The sequence below is a fragment of the Mastigoproctus giganteus genome, chromosome 2 (assembly GCF_048544385.1).
Source record: "Mastigoproctus giganteus isolate SK-2022 chromosome 2, ASM4854438v1, whole genome shotgun sequence".
Lineage (NCBI taxonomy): Eukaryota > Metazoa > Arthropoda > Arachnida > Uropygi > Thelyphonidae > Mastigoproctus > Mastigoproctus giganteus.
Window position 1 is genome coordinate 229,479,128 of NC_143576.1, and position 19,224 is coordinate 229,498,351.

Below are 19,224 nucleotides of genomic sequence, written 5' to 3' on the forward strand. Positions count from 1 at the left end.
CCTGTGCCCACCAAATACAGAGGATGCGGAAAGGTCAGGGAATAACCATCACATATCCCCAGAGCAATATGGCCTTAGTTGCTAATGCTCCTAAAAAACAAATAACAAACAAACAATTTATATATTAAAAATTATATTTAAAAAATACACATATTAGAATGATGATAGCAAAATTAAACATAACAAACTTAAGCAGAAATACTATCTGCATAATTTATATTATGGATTAATTTAAATCCATATTAATTGCCTATAAGTATATTAACAGACAACTGAATATATTCTCGGAAAAGTTGTTTTCAACCAGTTCCAATAATTTGCCTATTATTCCAAAATATACATAATTTCAATATGTTATTATTATTATTATTATTATTTGTTTTTTTTTTTTTTTAGGAGCATTAGCAACTAAGGTCATATTGCTCCGGGGATATGCGGTGGACATTCCCTGACCTTTCCACATCCTCCATATTTGGTGGTCATGGGCTCAAACCCCGGTCTAATCAAGAAGTGTGTGCTACGCACTGCTGCTCCTGCCCACCTGGCTATGGAGGTGCCATTTCAATATGTAGTCTTCTCTCTACAACACAATCACCAATGTGGAAGTCATTATTTTGCCAGTCTTCATTAAATAATTTAGATTCACTGCAAAACTAAGAAATTGCATCTAATCAAGTGACTTGATTTCATTATAATATAATGAATATAAAAGTTGAAACTAAGTGAGAGAGAGAGAGAGAGTAATCAGAAGAAAAACACAAACCTTCCTTTAATTCATCCACAGTAACTTCAGATTTAAATGTTATATTAATTATCTCAGTTTACGCAAAACCTTTCAAATACTAATGTAGTAATCAGGGTCATAGCTGAAAAGGCCTGAATTGTGCAGTCCACGAACAAAATTACTTTAACAATTAAGGTAAAATAATCTTAAATTAAATTTAAAAAAAAAAGGCAAGGAAACCTACAAGGGATTGGTATTCCCAGAAGAAAGAGCTCATAAAGAGAGAGAGAGAGAGACTTTATTTAAATTGTTTTGTTTTACCTTGTTTTAAAATTAACTGTGGACATTAGGTATTTTCCCCTTCAATGAGCACCATGGAATGTTTTGGGCAGATGGGTTGTGAATTTGCATTTATAGAGGTGGTAATGGCAATTGCTTTTTCTTATCCCTTTAATTTAATTTGATGAGTAATTCATTTTGTTTTAATTGTTAAAGTAATTTTGGTTCACAAATAACAAAATTTGCATTTTACCAAGTATGAACTTAATGGCCACTTCAGTATGTGGTATAATAGTGTTCTTTTCTATGAGTACAATATTGATTATATAACCATATTTTGTTTTGTAATTGATTTAATATTGTACTCATATAATGGTGTTCTTTTCTATGAGTACAATATTAACGAACTAATGAGACTTGTGACAGAGAAGAAAAATACATGGGATGCATATAAATTATCAAGCGACTCAGAAGAATATGGCAGATATAAGCTAGTCTGTAATCAGGTCACAAAGGAGGTTAGCCAGGCGAAGGCAGATTACGAGAAATCTTTGACAAAGGATGCTAAGAAAAACAGCAAGGATTTCTTTACTTATATAAACTCTAAAGGAAGGGGATGAATCTGATTGGTCCACTTGATATCGATGGTTCGACTGTTGATGATCCTGCTCAGATAGCAAACAAACTGAATGAGTATTTTGCACCTACATTCACAAATGAGGAGTTATTAAGGAAGGAAAATGCCAGAAGGTTATCAAATTGTAGTAGGGTGCTTAATGATTTTGTAATAACTAAGAGCAAAGTGGAAGAGAAATTTTTGAAGTTAAACATAAGAAAGGCACCTGGGATGGATGGGATCTATCCAGTTATATTAAAGGAGGCGGCAAAGCAACTAAGCAAACCCTTAGCCATAATTATGAGAGCATCCTTGGACTCAGGAAGGTCCCCACAGACTGGATATTGGATATGTGCAAATGTGTCCCCAATTCACAAAGGGGGATCAAAGGGTGACACGAGTAATTACAGACCAGTTAGTTTAGTTTAACTTCTGTTCCGGGTAAAATTATGGAGTCACTGGTTAAAGATGCATTGCAGGATCATCTAGACAAGACTGCAGCAATAATTCAGACACAGCATGGGTTTGTTAAGGGAAAGTCTTGTCTGACAAATTTTATTAAATACTATGATGTGGTTACAAGGAACTGGATGCAAAAAAAAAAATTTTGATATCATATATTTGGATTTCAGGAAAACTGTTGACACTGCTGCGCAAGGAAGACTATTGTGCAAATTGGAGCAGAATGGTATTAAGGGTAAGTTGCTACAATGGATAAAAGGATGATTGAGTGGGAGAAGACAGAGTGGTAATCAATGGACACTGCTCTTCATGGACTAATGTTATTAGTAGAGTCCCACAGGGTTCGGTGTTGGGTCCTCTGTTGTTTTGTATATTTATCAATGATATTGATGAAGGTATATCAGGTTTAGTGTCGAAGTTTGCAGATGATACAAAGGTTGGCAGGGTTGTTAATGACAGTAATGGCAGTGTGCTACTGCAACAGGATCTAGATAATTTGAGCAGATGGACTAAGAAGTGGCAACTGAAGTTTAACCTTGACAAATGCAAAGTACTGCATATGGGTAAAAGTAACCCTAGAGAAACGTACCAACTGTGTGGTACTACACTTAAGGTGGTAGAAAATGAAAAAGACCTGGGAGTAATTGTGCAGTCAGATATGAAGATTTCTGAGCAATGCAGACAGGTGCCAGGGCAGGTCATGGGGTTTTGTCAATGATATATAGGAATTTTGCTAGGAGGGAAAAGGAGGTAATTGTCCCTTTGTATAAGGCAATGGTCAGGCCATGCCTTGAGTACTGCGAGTACTGCGTACAGGTCTGGAGGCCTCATTTTAGGAAGGATGTAGATTTGCTTGAGTGTGTACAGAGAAGGGCAACAAGATTGGTGAGGGGAATGAAGGGATCCTCTTACAAAGAGAGGCTTAAGTTCTGCAAACTGAGTGGCTGGAGACTAGGTACCTGCGCAGTGATCTGATTGAGGTGTATAAGGCCTTGAATGGGTTGAGCACGCTGAACTCTGATGAGATCCTTCCACTTGTTCAGATTACGAACCTAAGGGGGCATAAATTCAAATTAAGAAAAGACAGATGTAGAATAGATGTGCGGAAATTTGCCTTTAGCCAGCGGGTGGTTAATTGCTGGAACAAACTTCCATCTGTCGTCGTGGATGTTGATAGGTTAAATAAATTTAAGGAGGAACTGAACAGGCATTTGGAGGGAATGGTGTGATTTTTTTTTTTTTTTTTTTGGCTGATGCTGCATAAGCTCATACACTTGCTTTCTTGCATCACATGCCACTACTACTACTACTACTACTACTACTATATAACTATGTTTTGTTTTGTAATTAATTTACTTTAAAATATGATTTCATCAACATAAAATAAACCAAGCATACTTACAGATGGCCTTCCATAAAGTGAAGAATCAAGCTTGGGATATTTATCATACTAAAAAATAATAATAAAAAACATGAACTACAAATAGATAAATAAAATGTACATAATAATATGTGAATGTGTCAGAAAAAAAATTCTAAAATATTACAGGGTATGTTCATACATTATTTGCCATAGCACTACAATCCCCTAATATTGTTAAACTGGTTTTTTCATGTGGAAAAAACCAGTGGGAAAAAAAAAAATTTTTTTTTTCAGGGTTGACACAGACTTCATTTCATGGCTATCACCAAATAGGTATGAAACTATGATCACATGATTTTGTGAATCGAAGACATTATTAAGGGTTTATGGGCATTGAGTAATATGACATTCTTGGGGGGGAAGGGGATTCCATGTGACCTTAATTCAAAAATATCCCAATGGCAACAATGCACACCTGTAGAAGATGTTCCTACTCCCCCCCCCCCAATCCAATCCAATCCAATCCACAATTGATGTTGTCTTAGTCCTGTCCATTTGTTGTAGCAGCACTTTTATGGTTCAATCTGTTTTCATGGTCAAAAATAAAAAAGAAAAAAAAAATAATAAAATAAAATAAAAATATTCATGAATGATCACCCTACAAGTTTCTAATTCTGGAAACCAGTTATCTATACACAGCCTAACATAACAGAAAATTAAAGGGTGGGAGGAGACATACAGAATAAGAACATGAAAATTCACAACAGTGCTGAAAATTAGTCAGGTTTAAAATATTCTATTATTCATTTGCTTTTTCCCACACCTATACTATCTAAACCCAGGTAAAAGATATACTAGTCTTTCTTTAATCATAAAAGTCAATTCTAACACAAAAAAAAAAATAAATAATAAAGGTTATAAGGAACGTCATGGCAAGAAAAATATTAATTCTTTGACAGGAAAAGAAGAAAAAGTGCTAATATTAAACATCCAATAACTAAATCATCATGAATGAACAACTTTCTCTCTCTCTCTCTCTCTATATATATATATATATATAAAAATATATATATATATATATATAAAAATATATAAAACACATGAGAGAGAGAGAGAGAGATGTTGTTCATTCATGTTGATTTAGGTTTTTATATATATATATATATATATATTTCCCCCCCCCTGCTTTTCCCTGTTTAGGTTTCTATGTTCTAACTGCCCTATACAGAAATTTTAGAACACATACCAGGTGCGGAGAAGGCTGAGATACAAGAGATCCACCTATTGGTGTAAGGAAAGTGTTTTGTTGGTGCAGATGACTATGTTGATGCACTTCACTTTGCATATAAGGAGGTGGAGGTATTGGAATTGAACGATCTTGAGAAGCAAGAAAGCGAGTATCTAGTTCTCGTCGAAGTAGATCAGGATCTAAGTAATACAAATATTAATAGCATATAAATAAACATAATGACATTCAAAAATATATGCCTATTAAAAGTATGTCAATACGTTAATATTGTATATTCCTCTACTACAATATGATGTCCAGGGGGGAAAAAACAAAAAAAGGTTGAGGAATTGGTACTGGTTTTGCTCTTTTATATTATAAAATTGATGTTTAGAGGAAAAAGTATGACTGAATTTTACTTTTCAGTAAAACTGAATCAAAGGTATATTTGATTATTCTCTTATATAAATAAATTATTCTGCTTCATATTGCTTAATAATATCAGCTTAAAATAAATAATATAAAAATTATCCCTTGGAAAATTTTTCTTTCCAAGGGCCAATTTTTTTTTTTCCGGAATTCTTCCTAAAGTCCTTCAAAGTATCCTAAACTAATATACACAGTTGGTTCTGTTATAATGTGGTACATGTGTTCCTAAAAATCTCCGTGTTATGGTATTTCGTGCATTAAAAACAACAGGGCATATGGGAAAAATAGGGACAGGGACAGTGCACTCAAAAAAATGTTCAGTCTGGTAATTAAAACACTAAAAAATGTTAAAAAACTGATAAAATTGCTAACACAGGTTTAAACATCTTAAATTTCTAATAAATAAATAAATATTATAGTAAATATAACACCTTACCAACAAGACACAAGATACCTTGTATTGGTCAGAGACTATGAACGCTTATGTACATAGCTTAATTAATACTGTAATATAGGAATAATAACCGATATTTCAAAATGGAAAAAAAAAATAAGCAATCAATAACAACGAACATGGCACACACAAATTGTACAAGTGAGACATGGAGTAACACGTTTACGAAGCTTAAAAAATAGGAATAAAGAGAAGATTCTGAAAATTTATTTAAAATTTTTATATGATTAAAGATTTCGTGAAAGGGGAAACACATTTCACCAAATTAGCAATCAATAATGTAAAAACCCACAGTATTCCAGCTATCAGTATCATCGTAAATGCAATAAGATCTAGTTTACTACCCATTTATAATTGGATTGCACTAACAGAAAAGCCCAATATACCAGGAACTCCAGGTTGTTTTATGGTAGTGACCTCTAGAAATGTGCTCCTCTGCTCATGCTATCAAGCCTCGCGAAATAGGTGCCTCTGTAGTCAGGCGGGCAGGAGCAGCAGTGTGTAGCACATGTTTCTTGATTAGACTGGAGTTGGAGCCCGTGACCACCAAATACGGAGGATGCAGAAAGGTCAGGGAATGACCACCACATATCCCAGGAGCAATATGGACTTAGTTGCTAATGCTCCTAAGAACCAAATAACAAACGTGCCTCACAAAATTTCTTTTTGAACAGTAAAATGTGAACTCCTGAAAACATAAGTCTGCCTACAATATCACCTGTTATCTTTTGAATAAAACGAATGACAACAGTGTCTCCAACCAATAAAATTACAGTAAATGGGAAATATAGCTCTCACGATTTGACATTTTTTAAGCTTCGTAAACTTGTATGTATTGCTGCACAGGTTGCAATGTTCACCTTGGTGCCGGGTTTTGTGTTCACTTGGTGTTACTCACAGATGAAATCATATAATGAGTCAATGTGAAAATCATGTTATAGTCACATTGTTCCCTAATATATCAGTCGTGTTGGAGCAAATTTGTGTTGTGAAAATACGTGTTATAGCAGAACTGACTGTACATTTTTGTGTGTGTGTGTGTGCGTGCGTGCATGCATGCGCGCACGTGTGTGTGTGTGTGTGGAGTCACTATATTTTTTGGTATTTGGTAATTGAAAGAAATGTATTGTACTTAAGTGCATACTGATCTTCCTTAATAATGGTCACAACACAATTTTAAAACAAAAAATACAGAGTGTTTCTTTATTCATTGAACCATTTTAGTTATTACACATATTGTTCTAATCCTTAGTCTCAGAAATGAAACTTTAAAAGACGCTATATACATATCTGGAATTTTTTCTGGCAACTTTGAACTGGGTTAGTTTAACTCCAAGCATCATGGTGGCTTATAGAATGTAGAAAAGTTTTCACTATACAAGGGTACCATAAAAATAAAATTCTAAGGTGCACCAACAAAAACTACTGTTCAGCATTTAGTTAAGTTTAAAGAAATGGTTTACCTTTCTGTATCAGCAGAAAGGACATGCTGAGCAACCAGTATTGAGAAATCTTAAGAAAAGTTCATGACATCTCTCAAAAAATATGAATATACCTCATATTCATGTTTTGGCATTTATTTTAGGCAACAGCACATTCACGAAATTTTGACCCTACTTCACTGTATTACCATTTTCATAATCCTAAGAAATTGCTGTTGGATATTACACAATTTGTAGATGTTTATGCAGAGCAAGGTTTACTGAACTTTAAGGAACACTGCTAACATGTACTCATCAGAAAAACTACAGATGGCATTTCCAGTCGGCAGAAAAGGTCATTAATATACAAGAGAAAAAGAAGGGGTTAGAAAACAGAAACTTGAATAATTCCAGCATTAGCTGAAAAGTTTGAAAACAAAAAGGCATTCACCAACACTCACAGTGAGCAGCCTGAGAGAAAATTGGCTATTCGGCTGCAAAAACCAAAAAAAAACGGACTATGATCAGGGAATCCTTAGAATAAAATCTAAAGGTAGTAAGTAAAATCTAATAAAATCTAAAGTAAGCTTCCTTAAATCCATCTTCAAATCTAAAATAAGCTTCCTTACATCAAAGTCTAAGAAATGCCAAAAGCAACCATTTGAATTTCTTCAAACTTTCCAATGTAATTTGTCCGGAGATGAGTAACATAAGCAAAGACATAACTGGAGAATTGACGTGACAGAATCCATCCATCATTAATCAGGCTAAAGATTTCAAACCACCATAAGGAGTTGGTAATTGATGGATTTCTCCATTATTTTGGAAAGATTTGAATTAAATGCAATGGAACAATAATTGGAAGGAAGGAAGGAAGTTAGTATTATTACTAGTAGTGGCAAATGATGCAAGGAAGCAAGCTTATACGAAAAAACAAAAAAGGGGGGGGAGTTTGAGTAAATTCTTTTACTCAAAGAAAACTATGCACTCCCACAACACCAGTTGGAAATTTGTTCCAACAATCAACTAGCCACTGGCTGTAAGCAACTTCCTGCACATCTATCCTGCAACCATCCTCCCTTAATTAAAATTTATTCCCCCTCACGTGTGTTGTCTGAGCAAGAGTAAGAATGCTATCATCATTTAAATTACTCAAAACTATTCAAAACCTTAAAACTTCAACAGATCTCCTCATGAGTGCCTAGTTTCCAGATGCAAGTTGCAGAACTGAAGTATTTCTTGGTAAGAATACCCTTTTTTTCCCCTTCACTAATCCTATTGCTCTTCTCTACACCCATTCCAAAGATTCACAACTTTCTTAAAGAGGAGCTTGCAGATGTGTATGCAGTACTAAAGATATACCTTGCCATTTCCTTATAGAACAGGATAATCACCTCCTTTTCTCTGCTGGAAAAATTCCTGTACATCATTAACAAAACCTCATGAGCTGTCCTAGCAGCCTGTCTGCACTGCTCAGAGAACTTCACATCTGACTACATAATTACTCTGAGGTCTTTTTCAATCTCCACTATTCAGAGTGTGGTACTAATAAATGAAAAGTACTACCAATATGTAGTACTTTTCATTTATTAATGTTAAACTACAATTGCTACAGTTCAGCCCATCTTTTCTAGATCTTGTTGCAGTAGCATAAATGATTAACCACCCTACTTAGACATTAAACTGGATATGCCTTAAATAATATTAGTAATAAATATTGAAAACGGCATTGTGACCAGCACCAAACCCAGGAGGTCTCCACAATCACCCAGAAGTCCAAGAAGAGCAATGCCCATTCTCTCTCTCTCTTTTTTTCCAATCAACTGGTTCTGTATCCATATCAGTAACTTGCTACTAATGTCACGCTGCTCCAATCTGTACAGCAATCTTTTATGTAAAAAAGTAGTAAAAACTTTTCTGAAATTGTGTACAACAATAAAATCATTTTTTGCATCCAATTCTTATGCTATTATAGAATAGAATAGAATAGAATAGAATCTTTAATTGCAACAATGATAGACATACAATTAGTCCCGTCACAGCATGGTGGTGCCAAGGGTTGTCACAGTACCCAATCAGATTGGTTAGACAAGTTCGCTCCTTAACAAATCCAAGCTGTGGCTGCTGTATAACTGCATTCCTGTCTTGATGTTCCTACATTACATCTTTAACCAGGGACTCGAATGTGATTCATCATTTTCCGTCTAGTGTTTACATAAGTAAAGCTGTTTATAAGTAGAGAAGTTATCCTTTTTTTTTTAGGGGAAAAAAAACCAGAAACAGCAAATTCAACACCGAAATAAATCAGAAATGGAATAATTAATGGGGTGTGAAAAAGGACAAGTTGCTACAATGGATAAAAGGATGGTTGAGTAGGAGAAGACAGAGTGGTAATTAATGGACATTACGCTTTGTGGACTGTTATTAGTGGAGTCTCCCATAATCAGTGTTGAGCCCATTGTTGTTTTGTATATTTATCAATGATATTGATGAAGGTATATCAGGCTTAATGTAGAAATTTGCAGATGATACCAAGCTTGACAGTATCCTATTGCAACAGGATATAGAAAAGTTTGGCAGAAGGGCTGAAAAGCGGCAACTGAAATTTAACATTGACAAATGCAAAGTACTACATATAGGTAGCAGTAACCTCAGAGAAATATACCAACTGTGTGGTACTTCGCTCAGGGTAGTGGAGAATGAAAAAGACCTGGGGGTAATTGTGCAGTCAGATATGAAGTTTTCTGAGCAGTGCAGACAGGCTGAAGAGCAGGTCATGGGAGTCTTGTCAATGATATACAAGAATTTTGGTAGGAGGGATAAGGAGGTGATTATCCCCTTGTATAACATAATGTCCAGGCCACATCTTGAATACTGTGTACAGGTCTGGAGGCCTAATTTTAGGAAGGATGTAGAGTTTCTAGAATGAGTACAAAGAAGGGCAACAAGACTGGTTAGGGGAACAAAGGGATGCTCTTACCAAGAAAGGCCTAAGTTCTGCAAATTGCAGCATCTGGAGACTAGGCACTTGCGAGGTGATCTGATTGAGGCTTTGAATAGTTTGAACAGGCTCAATGCTTATGGAATTCTTCCTCTTGCTCAGATTACGAACCTGAGGAGGCATACACTCAAATTGAGCAAAGACAGTTATAGAACAGATGTGTGGAAATTTGCCTTTAGCCAGCGGGTAGTTGATTGCTGGAACAAACTTCCATTTGTCGTTGTGGAAGTTCATAGCTTAAATAGCCGACCAGGCTAGCCAGGTAGGTAAAGTGCATGCCTGGCAACCCAAAGGTCGTGGATTCGATTCTCGCCTCGGGCTTGGATCACAGTAAAATGCAAAAACTTTGGGAGGTGCATTGTGGCCATAGAAGCTGATGTGCCAACAACTAACAAGAAAAAAAAAAAAAAAGCTTAAACAAATTCAAGGAAGAAGTGGGCTTTTGGAGCGAATGGATGGGTGAAACGGGAAGGGTTTTTTTTTTTTTTTTTTTTTTGGCTGATGATGTATAGGCTCGCTTTCTTGCATCATATGCCTCTGCTAATGCTAAAGGTAACAAAAAACAGGAAGGACTAAATTTTAGAGCACAGGTTTTCAGAATAAGTGAAGAAATGCCATCAGGATCTGGAAGATTCTTGGCAATAAGATTATTTATCATTCTTTTTTTTATATATATCTTTATGTCAAAAGAACAAGGGAGCACTGAGTGGAACGTGTTTGGTATGGCAGGAGGAAATTTACCAAGGTCATTGGGTTACAGGAAAAGTAAAATTCTAATAGGTCAGCTTTACCTCTACGGGAGAAATCAGCAGAGTCATTACATCATAATGTAAGAGGTGACAATCTGGATAGCCATCACTCTAGCTAGAGACTAGAATGCTATATTGGGGCATTGAAATTGCAAAAAAAGTCAACACCAAAAATCATAATGGCAACAATGAAAATGTCGAGTAAAAATGCTCACAGCAGTAAAATATCCAAACGTTGAAATGTCAACAAGGTCAAAACAGACACCTCAAAAAATCGTCAATAAAACAACAATTCAAACCAATGACTACTCAGATGCCAACCAATTCATTATCAACACTATCATTATGTCAAAAGTGTGTATTAATACTGCAGTTGAAAAATTTCCTATCATTCACATCATGGGTGCATAACAGGGTAAATTTTTCAACTGCATTTCACCCAGTATTTCATCATAGGTGGTAGATGACTTTCATCAACTGGTGAAATACCACCACTTTGCTTATTGGAGGCTTGAAGTGGTGAAACCCATGTTTAGTCTCTAGAGGGAAGTTTCCAGCTCCCCCCCCCCATACTTCTCCTTCAACCCATGCATGGTACTAAGTACTATAGGTTTTGATACCTTTCGTGTTTGGGGGTTTCATAAAAAAATATATATATATCATTTCATTAGTTACCAAAAAATCTCTTAGAGATGATAAAGGAAATGATACAAAACCATATCTCACCAACTGTTTTTGTTAGTGTCAAAAACAACTATACCATACATCTGCCATATTAAAAGTATTCAAAATATAATTTGTCATATTCCCAATATTAACTTACAAACACATAATAAAGAACTGATTTAAAAAAATAATACAATATATTACAATATAATACAATACAATACAGTAATACCCCGAAGTTATGCGATAGGTGGGTCCGACGAAAATCGCGTAAGTCGAATTCGCGTAAGTCGGGGTACAACTTTGCATATAAATACATATAAATTTTGCTAAATTGGGACCAAGGACTAACAAAAACACTAGTTTAGAAGAAAAATATTAATAAAATTGCAGTTCTTTATACATATTAATACAAAATATGTATTAAAAAACAAATGACTTACGTTAAAAAGTTATTTCGATGTCGATGGCTTCATAAAATCTAACAAATTCGTCTGACGACACAGCGCCTTCTTTTTTTCACGCAGAATTTCTTCGTAGCAAGCTAATAATTTTTTTATTCCTTGCTTTGTAGCTATAACGCGTTCTTCGTTGGAGTCTATGTTTTCTAAAATTTTTAAGCCCTTTACAATTGAGCCCTTTTCAATTTTCAACCTGTCAAGTTTGCAATTGTCATGTGCTTTTCGCCGTTGCTTCATTTAGGCCTGTAGCACGTGCAATATCACATGGTCTTTCATTTCGCTCAAAGCGTTTCACAATTTCATATTTTTTCTCTATCGACAGAGGCGGATTGGCCATAAGCCTTACCGGGGAAACCTCGGTGGGCCAGTGTGATTTTGGCCATAAACCATAGTATGAGGCATACTATAATAATTAATGATAGACACCAGCCAGGAATTAAACTAAAAATTTACTATACAATGAAATAATATACAATGAAATATGATGCAAATAAAATAAAACACTGATTAAATTATAGTTAAAATATAGTTAAAAACAATAAAATTAATTAAAATAAACTAGGTTAAAAGCGATAAAACAATACAATCTTTCAGAACGTATTGTACGGGCATTGCGGGAGTGCCAGACTCGCTGTGTGCAACTTCCGGGTCGGAGGTTGCACACAGTGATATCCCAAGTTAAAGATCCCGTAGCCCAGGACCATACTAGCAATGTGGTCTACGAGATTAAGTGCCCGGATTGTGAGGAGTGTTATGTGGGGGAAACGGGCCGACGTTTAAAGGACCGTCTGGGGGAACACACGACCGCTATCAAGACTGCTAACTATGCGAGGTCTGCTGTGGCAGAGCATTTCTGGGAAAAGCAGCATCGGATCTCCCCTGAAGACGCGGTCATTACCGACCGCGCCCATGGATTTTGGGAACGCAAGTGGCTCGAGAGTTTGCGAATCGGTTCATCCAGTCACAATACTATTAATAGGGACAGGGGGATCCGTTTACACCCCCTGTTTGAGGCAGTTGTCCTCAGAAGGGATGACCGTTTCTGTTTGACACGCTCCCAAGCCACTTCCATTTCCGATACGCGCATGGAGAATGTAGATCATGTGTCTGATGATCACGTGCATGAGTGCCATGGACCGGCTACTTAAGGATGTGTTTTAGCACTGGTAGTATGCTGTTGAAGAAGGAGACGGCAGTTCTCCGAAAGCTCCAGATTTTATTGTTTTATCGCTTTTAACCTAGTTTATTTTAATTAATTTTATTGTTTTTAACTATATTTTAACTATAATTTAATCAGTGTTTTATTTTATTTGCATCATATTTCATTGTATATTATTTCATTGTATAGTAAATTTTTAGTTTAATTCCTGGCTGGTGTCTATCATTAATTATTATAGTATGGAAATTCCCAGCCCCATAGGCCTGTTTCAAGACATAGTATGAGGCCACTATAAATTTTCCCGGGTAAGAATTTTTGATCCAGTCCGCCTCTGTTTATCGATAATTGCTTTTCTTTTTCTCTCTGAATCTGCAGTGTCTTCACCAGGACGCTTCCTTTTCACACCTTTTAATTAAGTATTTTACTCATTTTTAGGGAATAAAGCACAATTACAAAACGAGGAGGCACGCTTGATACGCATAAACAAAGCTGCGCGCATGTAGCAACTGAATAAACAACACCATAAAGGCAGAGATACACTATTAACACCTCACATTTCTAGGGGTTACTACCATAAAACAATAAAAATCCAGTTGCGTTTCTGCTAGTGAAATCTGTTATAAACTGGTAGTAAACTCGATCTAATTGCATTTGCGATTATACCGATAGCTGGAATTGTGTTGGTTTTTACGTTATTATGGTGAAATGTGTTTCCCCTTCACTGATATAAAAAACATAAAAGCAGCAAAGTTGAATTTTGTTCATCTTTCGCTCTCATTCTCCGCCGTCGCACCGTATATCGATAACATATGAAAAACGACCTTGAAGATAGTGGGCGGCAGCGTTGCCAAACGAAAAAATCAAGAACCGCGTAACTCCGAGTTCGCGTAAGTCGGGGTATTACTGTACAATAAATAATACAAAATACAATATAATACTTATTTGTCATCATTAGTTACAATTACTTATCCAAACTCATTAGGGATTAGCAGATTTATAAAATCCGTATCAAGTGATTGTTAAGCATTTCCAATATTAGTAATATATAAAATTTTTATTCACCATAAAATGAAAAAAGAATAAAATAAAATTTAAAAAAATTATGGAACAACATGAAAACTGCTTGATCCTCCAAAAATAGAAAAGGAAATAAACTATTATGATTCTAATATAAGAATAATAATAATCAGTCGGTAATACAAGTAAGTTCTTCATGAGTTATCATGAGTTGGTGACCCATCAAAAAATTTCTATGAGAAATTTTAATATCACATATATTTTATGTAACTACAACCTATTATAAGCAGTCAGAATTTCGTTCAGTTGGCATTTCTGAAGCATATGTTTTCAGGGCTGGCCTATAATGACTTATTGGTATTTTGATCCACTTGAACTTTTAATTGTTGGCATTTTGATATTTTTACTCAATAATTTTAACTAAATCCAGAATTATTATTTGTAAAAGAAGTTTTCTATTCTTAGCCTTTTCAAAATCAAGTGGATTCACTGATAATTTATTTACAATTGGTGCAAGCTTTAGTGTATGCAGAAAAATAAAGCTGTAGATCTGGATACAAGCCAATTATGATATGCTGTATTCTTATGTTGAACAGCCTTAGCACATTTACCAAAACACCACAGTTTATGGTTCAGGTAGAGGATCAGAATTTAGGGGAATAAGGAATAAAAGATTTCATCCCTACACGAATAATGTCACTGACACCATCTGATAGTATAGAAATAAAAATCACGAGATCCTATTTTGCATCATTCAAGTCTCCATACATAGGAAAAATGGTCACGTTTTTAACAAACTGTCACTTTATTCACAAAACATGCTCTACGTGGTTGCCATTCCTTTGAAAACACATACAGATGCATCTCTCCCACTCACATTGAACTTGCATTAACACATCTGGTGTTATGCACATAACTGCATTTCAAATGCATTCCGCCGACCGGGCTAGCCGAGTGGGTAAAGTACCTGCCCGGCAACCCAAAGGTCGCGGGTTCGATTCCCGCCTCGGGCTTGGATCAAAGTACTGCAAAAACCTTTGGAGGTGCAATATGGCCACAGAAGCCGATGCGCCAACAACTACCAAATCAAAATCAAAAAAATGCATTCCTTTAGAAGATTCATGTTTTGTATCTTTTCCTGGTACACCATGGCCTTCAAGTGCCCCCACAAGTAAAAATCGAGTGGGCTGAGGTCTGGGGACCGCGAAGGCAACCCCGCAGGACCACGGCGACTAATCCAGGAACCCAATCCACCAACCTATATATGGAGACTTTTGAATCACCCTGTATTAGTACTCAGATTTATGTTAGGGTTCCCAATAAATGAGACTCAAAAGTAAAATTGCACATCATGATACCATTTCCCATGGTAAAAGTTGGAAATATCACAGATTAGTTCTTGTAATAACACATCAAAACACTTTACACTATATAAATTTTATACTGTTTCAACATATAAAATGTTGAAACAGTATAAAATTGAAGAAGTAAATAATACATACATTATTAATGAAAACAAACATTTGATTTCAAAATAAGTGACTCCATGAATTGAATCACCATAAAAAACAAAAACATACCAAAAACTTAATTTACTGTGATCTTATCTACCAGCTATCCGAAGTTAGTTAAGATGGCTGCTGTTTTTTCTTCTCCACATATTTTATATTTTGTTCGTAACAATTTATAGTGTCTGCTAAGCTTGTTTGAACCTCACTCTGGAGCATCTTCGGAAAAGATCTCCACAACCATATCAATTAAGTGCATTTCTTGAGATGTGTCCTCCATAGCAGCATAGTCGGCAAAATATATCACCATCTGTCACTCATCTGGAAAGGTCTGGGTTCAATTCACTTCAACAACTGGAGTAATTTCTAAAGTCCTCCTTGATTGAGGTTGTAGTTAGCTAATTTCAGAAGCAGGGAGTAGGGGGCTTACCTCCATGAATTTTTCTGGATTTTACATCCCTTGCAACGTGCAAATCAGTCCATAAACACACTTTTCTAGGATCAAAAGATGAACTAATGAGACATGTGGCAGAGAAGAAAAATGCATGGGATACATACAAATTAATGGGTGACATGGAAGCCTAAGATAGATATAAGTTGGTCTGTAACCAAGTCACAAAGGAGATTAGGCAGGCAAAGGCAGACTACGAAAAATCCTTGGCAAAGGATGCAAAGAAGAACAGAAAAGAGTTCTTTACATATTTGAACTCGAGAAGGAAAGGGATGAATCAGATTGGTCCACTGGATATTGATGGTTCAACAGTTGAGGATCCTGCTCAGGTGGCTAACAATCTAAATGAGTATTTTGCATCTACATTCACGCATGAGGAGTTATTCAGGAAGGAGAATGATGTAGGTAAAGTAAACATTGGCAGTGAGCTGGATGATTTTGTAATAACTGAGAGGAAAGTGGAGGAGAGATTGTTCAGGATAAACATAAAAAAGGCACCTGGGGTGGATGGGATCTATCCAGTTATATTAAAGGAGGCAGCAAAGGAAGTATGCAAACCCCTAGCCATAATTATGAGAGCTTCTTTGGACTCAGGGGAGGTACCCATAGACTGGAGATGTGCAAATGTAACCCCAATTCACAAAGGAGGATCAAAGGCTGACACAAGTAATTATAGACCTGTTAGTTTAACTTCTGTTCCAGGTAAATTAATGGAGGCACTGGTTAAAGAAGCACTGCAGGAACATCTAGACAAGAATTCAGTTATAGCTCAGACGCAGCATGGTTTTGTTAAGGGCAGGTCTTGCCTGACCAATTTGATTGGATACTATGATGTAGTCACAAAAGAACTGGATGCAGGGAATAACTTTGATATTATATATTTGGATCTTAGAAAGGCTTTTGATACTGTTGCACATGGAAGACTGCTGCACAAATTGGAGCAGTGTGGCATTGGAGGCAAATTGCTGCTATGGATAAGGGGATGGTTGAGTGGCAGAAGACAGAGAGTGGTAATCAATAGACACTGCTCAACGTGGACTAATGTTATTAGTGGAGTTCCTCAAGGTTCAGTGTTGGGTCCGTTGTTGTTTTCGGTGTTTATGAATGATATTGATGATGGGATATCAAGTTTAATGTCCAAGTTTGCAGATGATACAAAGGTTGGCAGGGTCGTTAAGGACACTACTGACGCTATGCTGCTGCAACAGGATCTGGAAAGGTTGAACAGATGGGCTGAGAGGTGGCAAATGAAGTTTAACATTGACAAATGTAAAGTACTACATATGGGAAACAGTAACCCCAGAGCAACGTATCAACTCTGCGGTACTACACTGACAGTGGTGGAGAATGAAAAGGACCTGGGGGTAATTGTGCAGGCAGATATGAAGTTCTCTGATCAGTGCAGACGAGCTGCAAGAGTAGCTCATGGTGTATTGTCAATGATATACAGGAATTTTTCTAGCAGGGATAAGGAGGTGATTATTCCCTTGTATAAGGCAATGGTTAGGCCACATCTTGAGTACTGTATACAGGTCTGGAGGCCTCATTTCAAGAAGGATGTAGAGCTTCTGGAACGGGTACAGAGAAGGGCAACAAGATTAGTGAATGGAACAAAGGGTTGCTCTTACGAAGAAAGGCTTAAGTTTTGCAAATTACAGAGTCTGGAGACTAGGCACCGGCGAGGTGATCTGATAGAGGTGTATAAGGCTTTGAATGGTTTGAGCATGCTCAATGCCAATGGGATGCTCAGAATAATCACCTCAGAGGGCATAAATTCAAATTGAGGAAGGACGGATGTCGGACAGATGTGCGGAAATTTGCCTTTGGCCAGCGGGTGGTTGGTTGGTGGAACCGACTTCCATCACTTGTTGTTGAAGTTGATAGCCTAAACAAATTTAAAGCTCAACTGGACAGGTATTTCGAACGAACGGAGGGGTGAAATGGGAGTGGAGTTTTTTTTTTTTTTTTTGGCTGATGCTGAATAAGCTTGCTTTCTTGCATCATATAATGCTAATGCTAATGCTAATGAGTGAACAAGCTCCAATGACATTAAATAATGCTTTCAATTTGCTTGAAATATGCATTTGCATTCAAAAGTAATTTCTTGGGAACTGCAATGGCAGTATCCTCATCATAGGCATAGTCTGGTGTGTTTGACATCATTCAATTTTATCTCATATTGTGGCTACCTTCATAATGAGATACCAGGTATTGTGCTACTTTGAATAAATAATGCTTCTCTAGTAGAGGGGGCTATTGTTATTTATTCTCAGTGGGCACCACCACCCAGATACGTTTTGAAGCTTGTTGGCTTACTCATTGGTGGGTGAGCAAGTACCCTGATAAAGCAAACGTGCCATCACAGTTGCAAAGAAAGTAAAATTCCACAATATGAGAGATGCCAAATGGTGAACAGAATAATACTGTATTTAGACTAAATAAATCATAATATACATACAAGGTACCTCGTTGTAAAGGTAGCCACAATATGAGATAAAATTAAATGATGCCTTTACACTACATATGTAGTAAATTTATGGGTAAACTATGGTGTATCTACACCGATATTATATAGTTAATTTAAACCCATATCACATTATGCCTTGTGCATTTCATCTTTAAATACAATATCATTCTGTTCACCATTTGGCATCTCTCCATTTGTTCACCATTTGGCATCTGGAATTAATTTCACAACTGTGATGGCATGTTTGCATTATCAGGGTACCTGCCCATCCACCGGTGAATAGGCGAACAAGCTTCGAAACACGTCTTGGTAGTGGTGGTGCCCACTGAGAATAAATAACAGTAGCCGCCTCTACTAGAGAAGTGTTATTTATTCGAAGTAGTGCAATACCTGATATCTCATTGTGGAGGTAGCCACAATATGAGATAAAATTAAATGATGCCTTTACACTACATATGTAGTTAAATTTATGGGTAAACTATGGTGTATCTACACCGATATTATATACTGGTAAATAGTATAAAGTATAAAGTTGAAAATTTATGAAGTGTATATGCTGTACACATGATATTTTGTATTGCAACATGTATAGCATTTAAAAACACACAAGTCAATATTATCTTAAATCTTGGAAAACAACCCAATCATTACTCTTTTTCCTCTTACTGTTAAATGCATACTATCTAGCAGCAAAATGACTGGATATTCCCAGAAAAAAGGTAATGCAACTCTAAATTTTAATTATGCAAAACTGAGTTTGTCATATTTT

General features: G+C 36.2%; 1 protein-coding gene across 1 annotated transcript in view; it reads right to left on the reverse strand.

Moving 5' to 3' along the window:
- LOC150090222 (uncharacterized) overlaps positions 1 to 19,224 on the reverse strand; it is a 536,661-nt gene that overhangs the window by 129,550 nt on the left and 387,887 nt on the right. Inside the window, exons 9-10 of the mRNA XM_090390210.1 lie at positions 4,691 to 4,872; positions 3,484 to 3,531 (exon numbers count right to left, since the gene is read on the reverse strand). Coding sequence (XP_090246336.1) covers positions 3,484 to 3,531; positions 4,691 to 4,872 — 230 coding nt within the window. The remainder of the gene's footprint in view (positions 1 to 3,483; positions 3,532 to 4,690; positions 4,873 to 19,224) is intronic.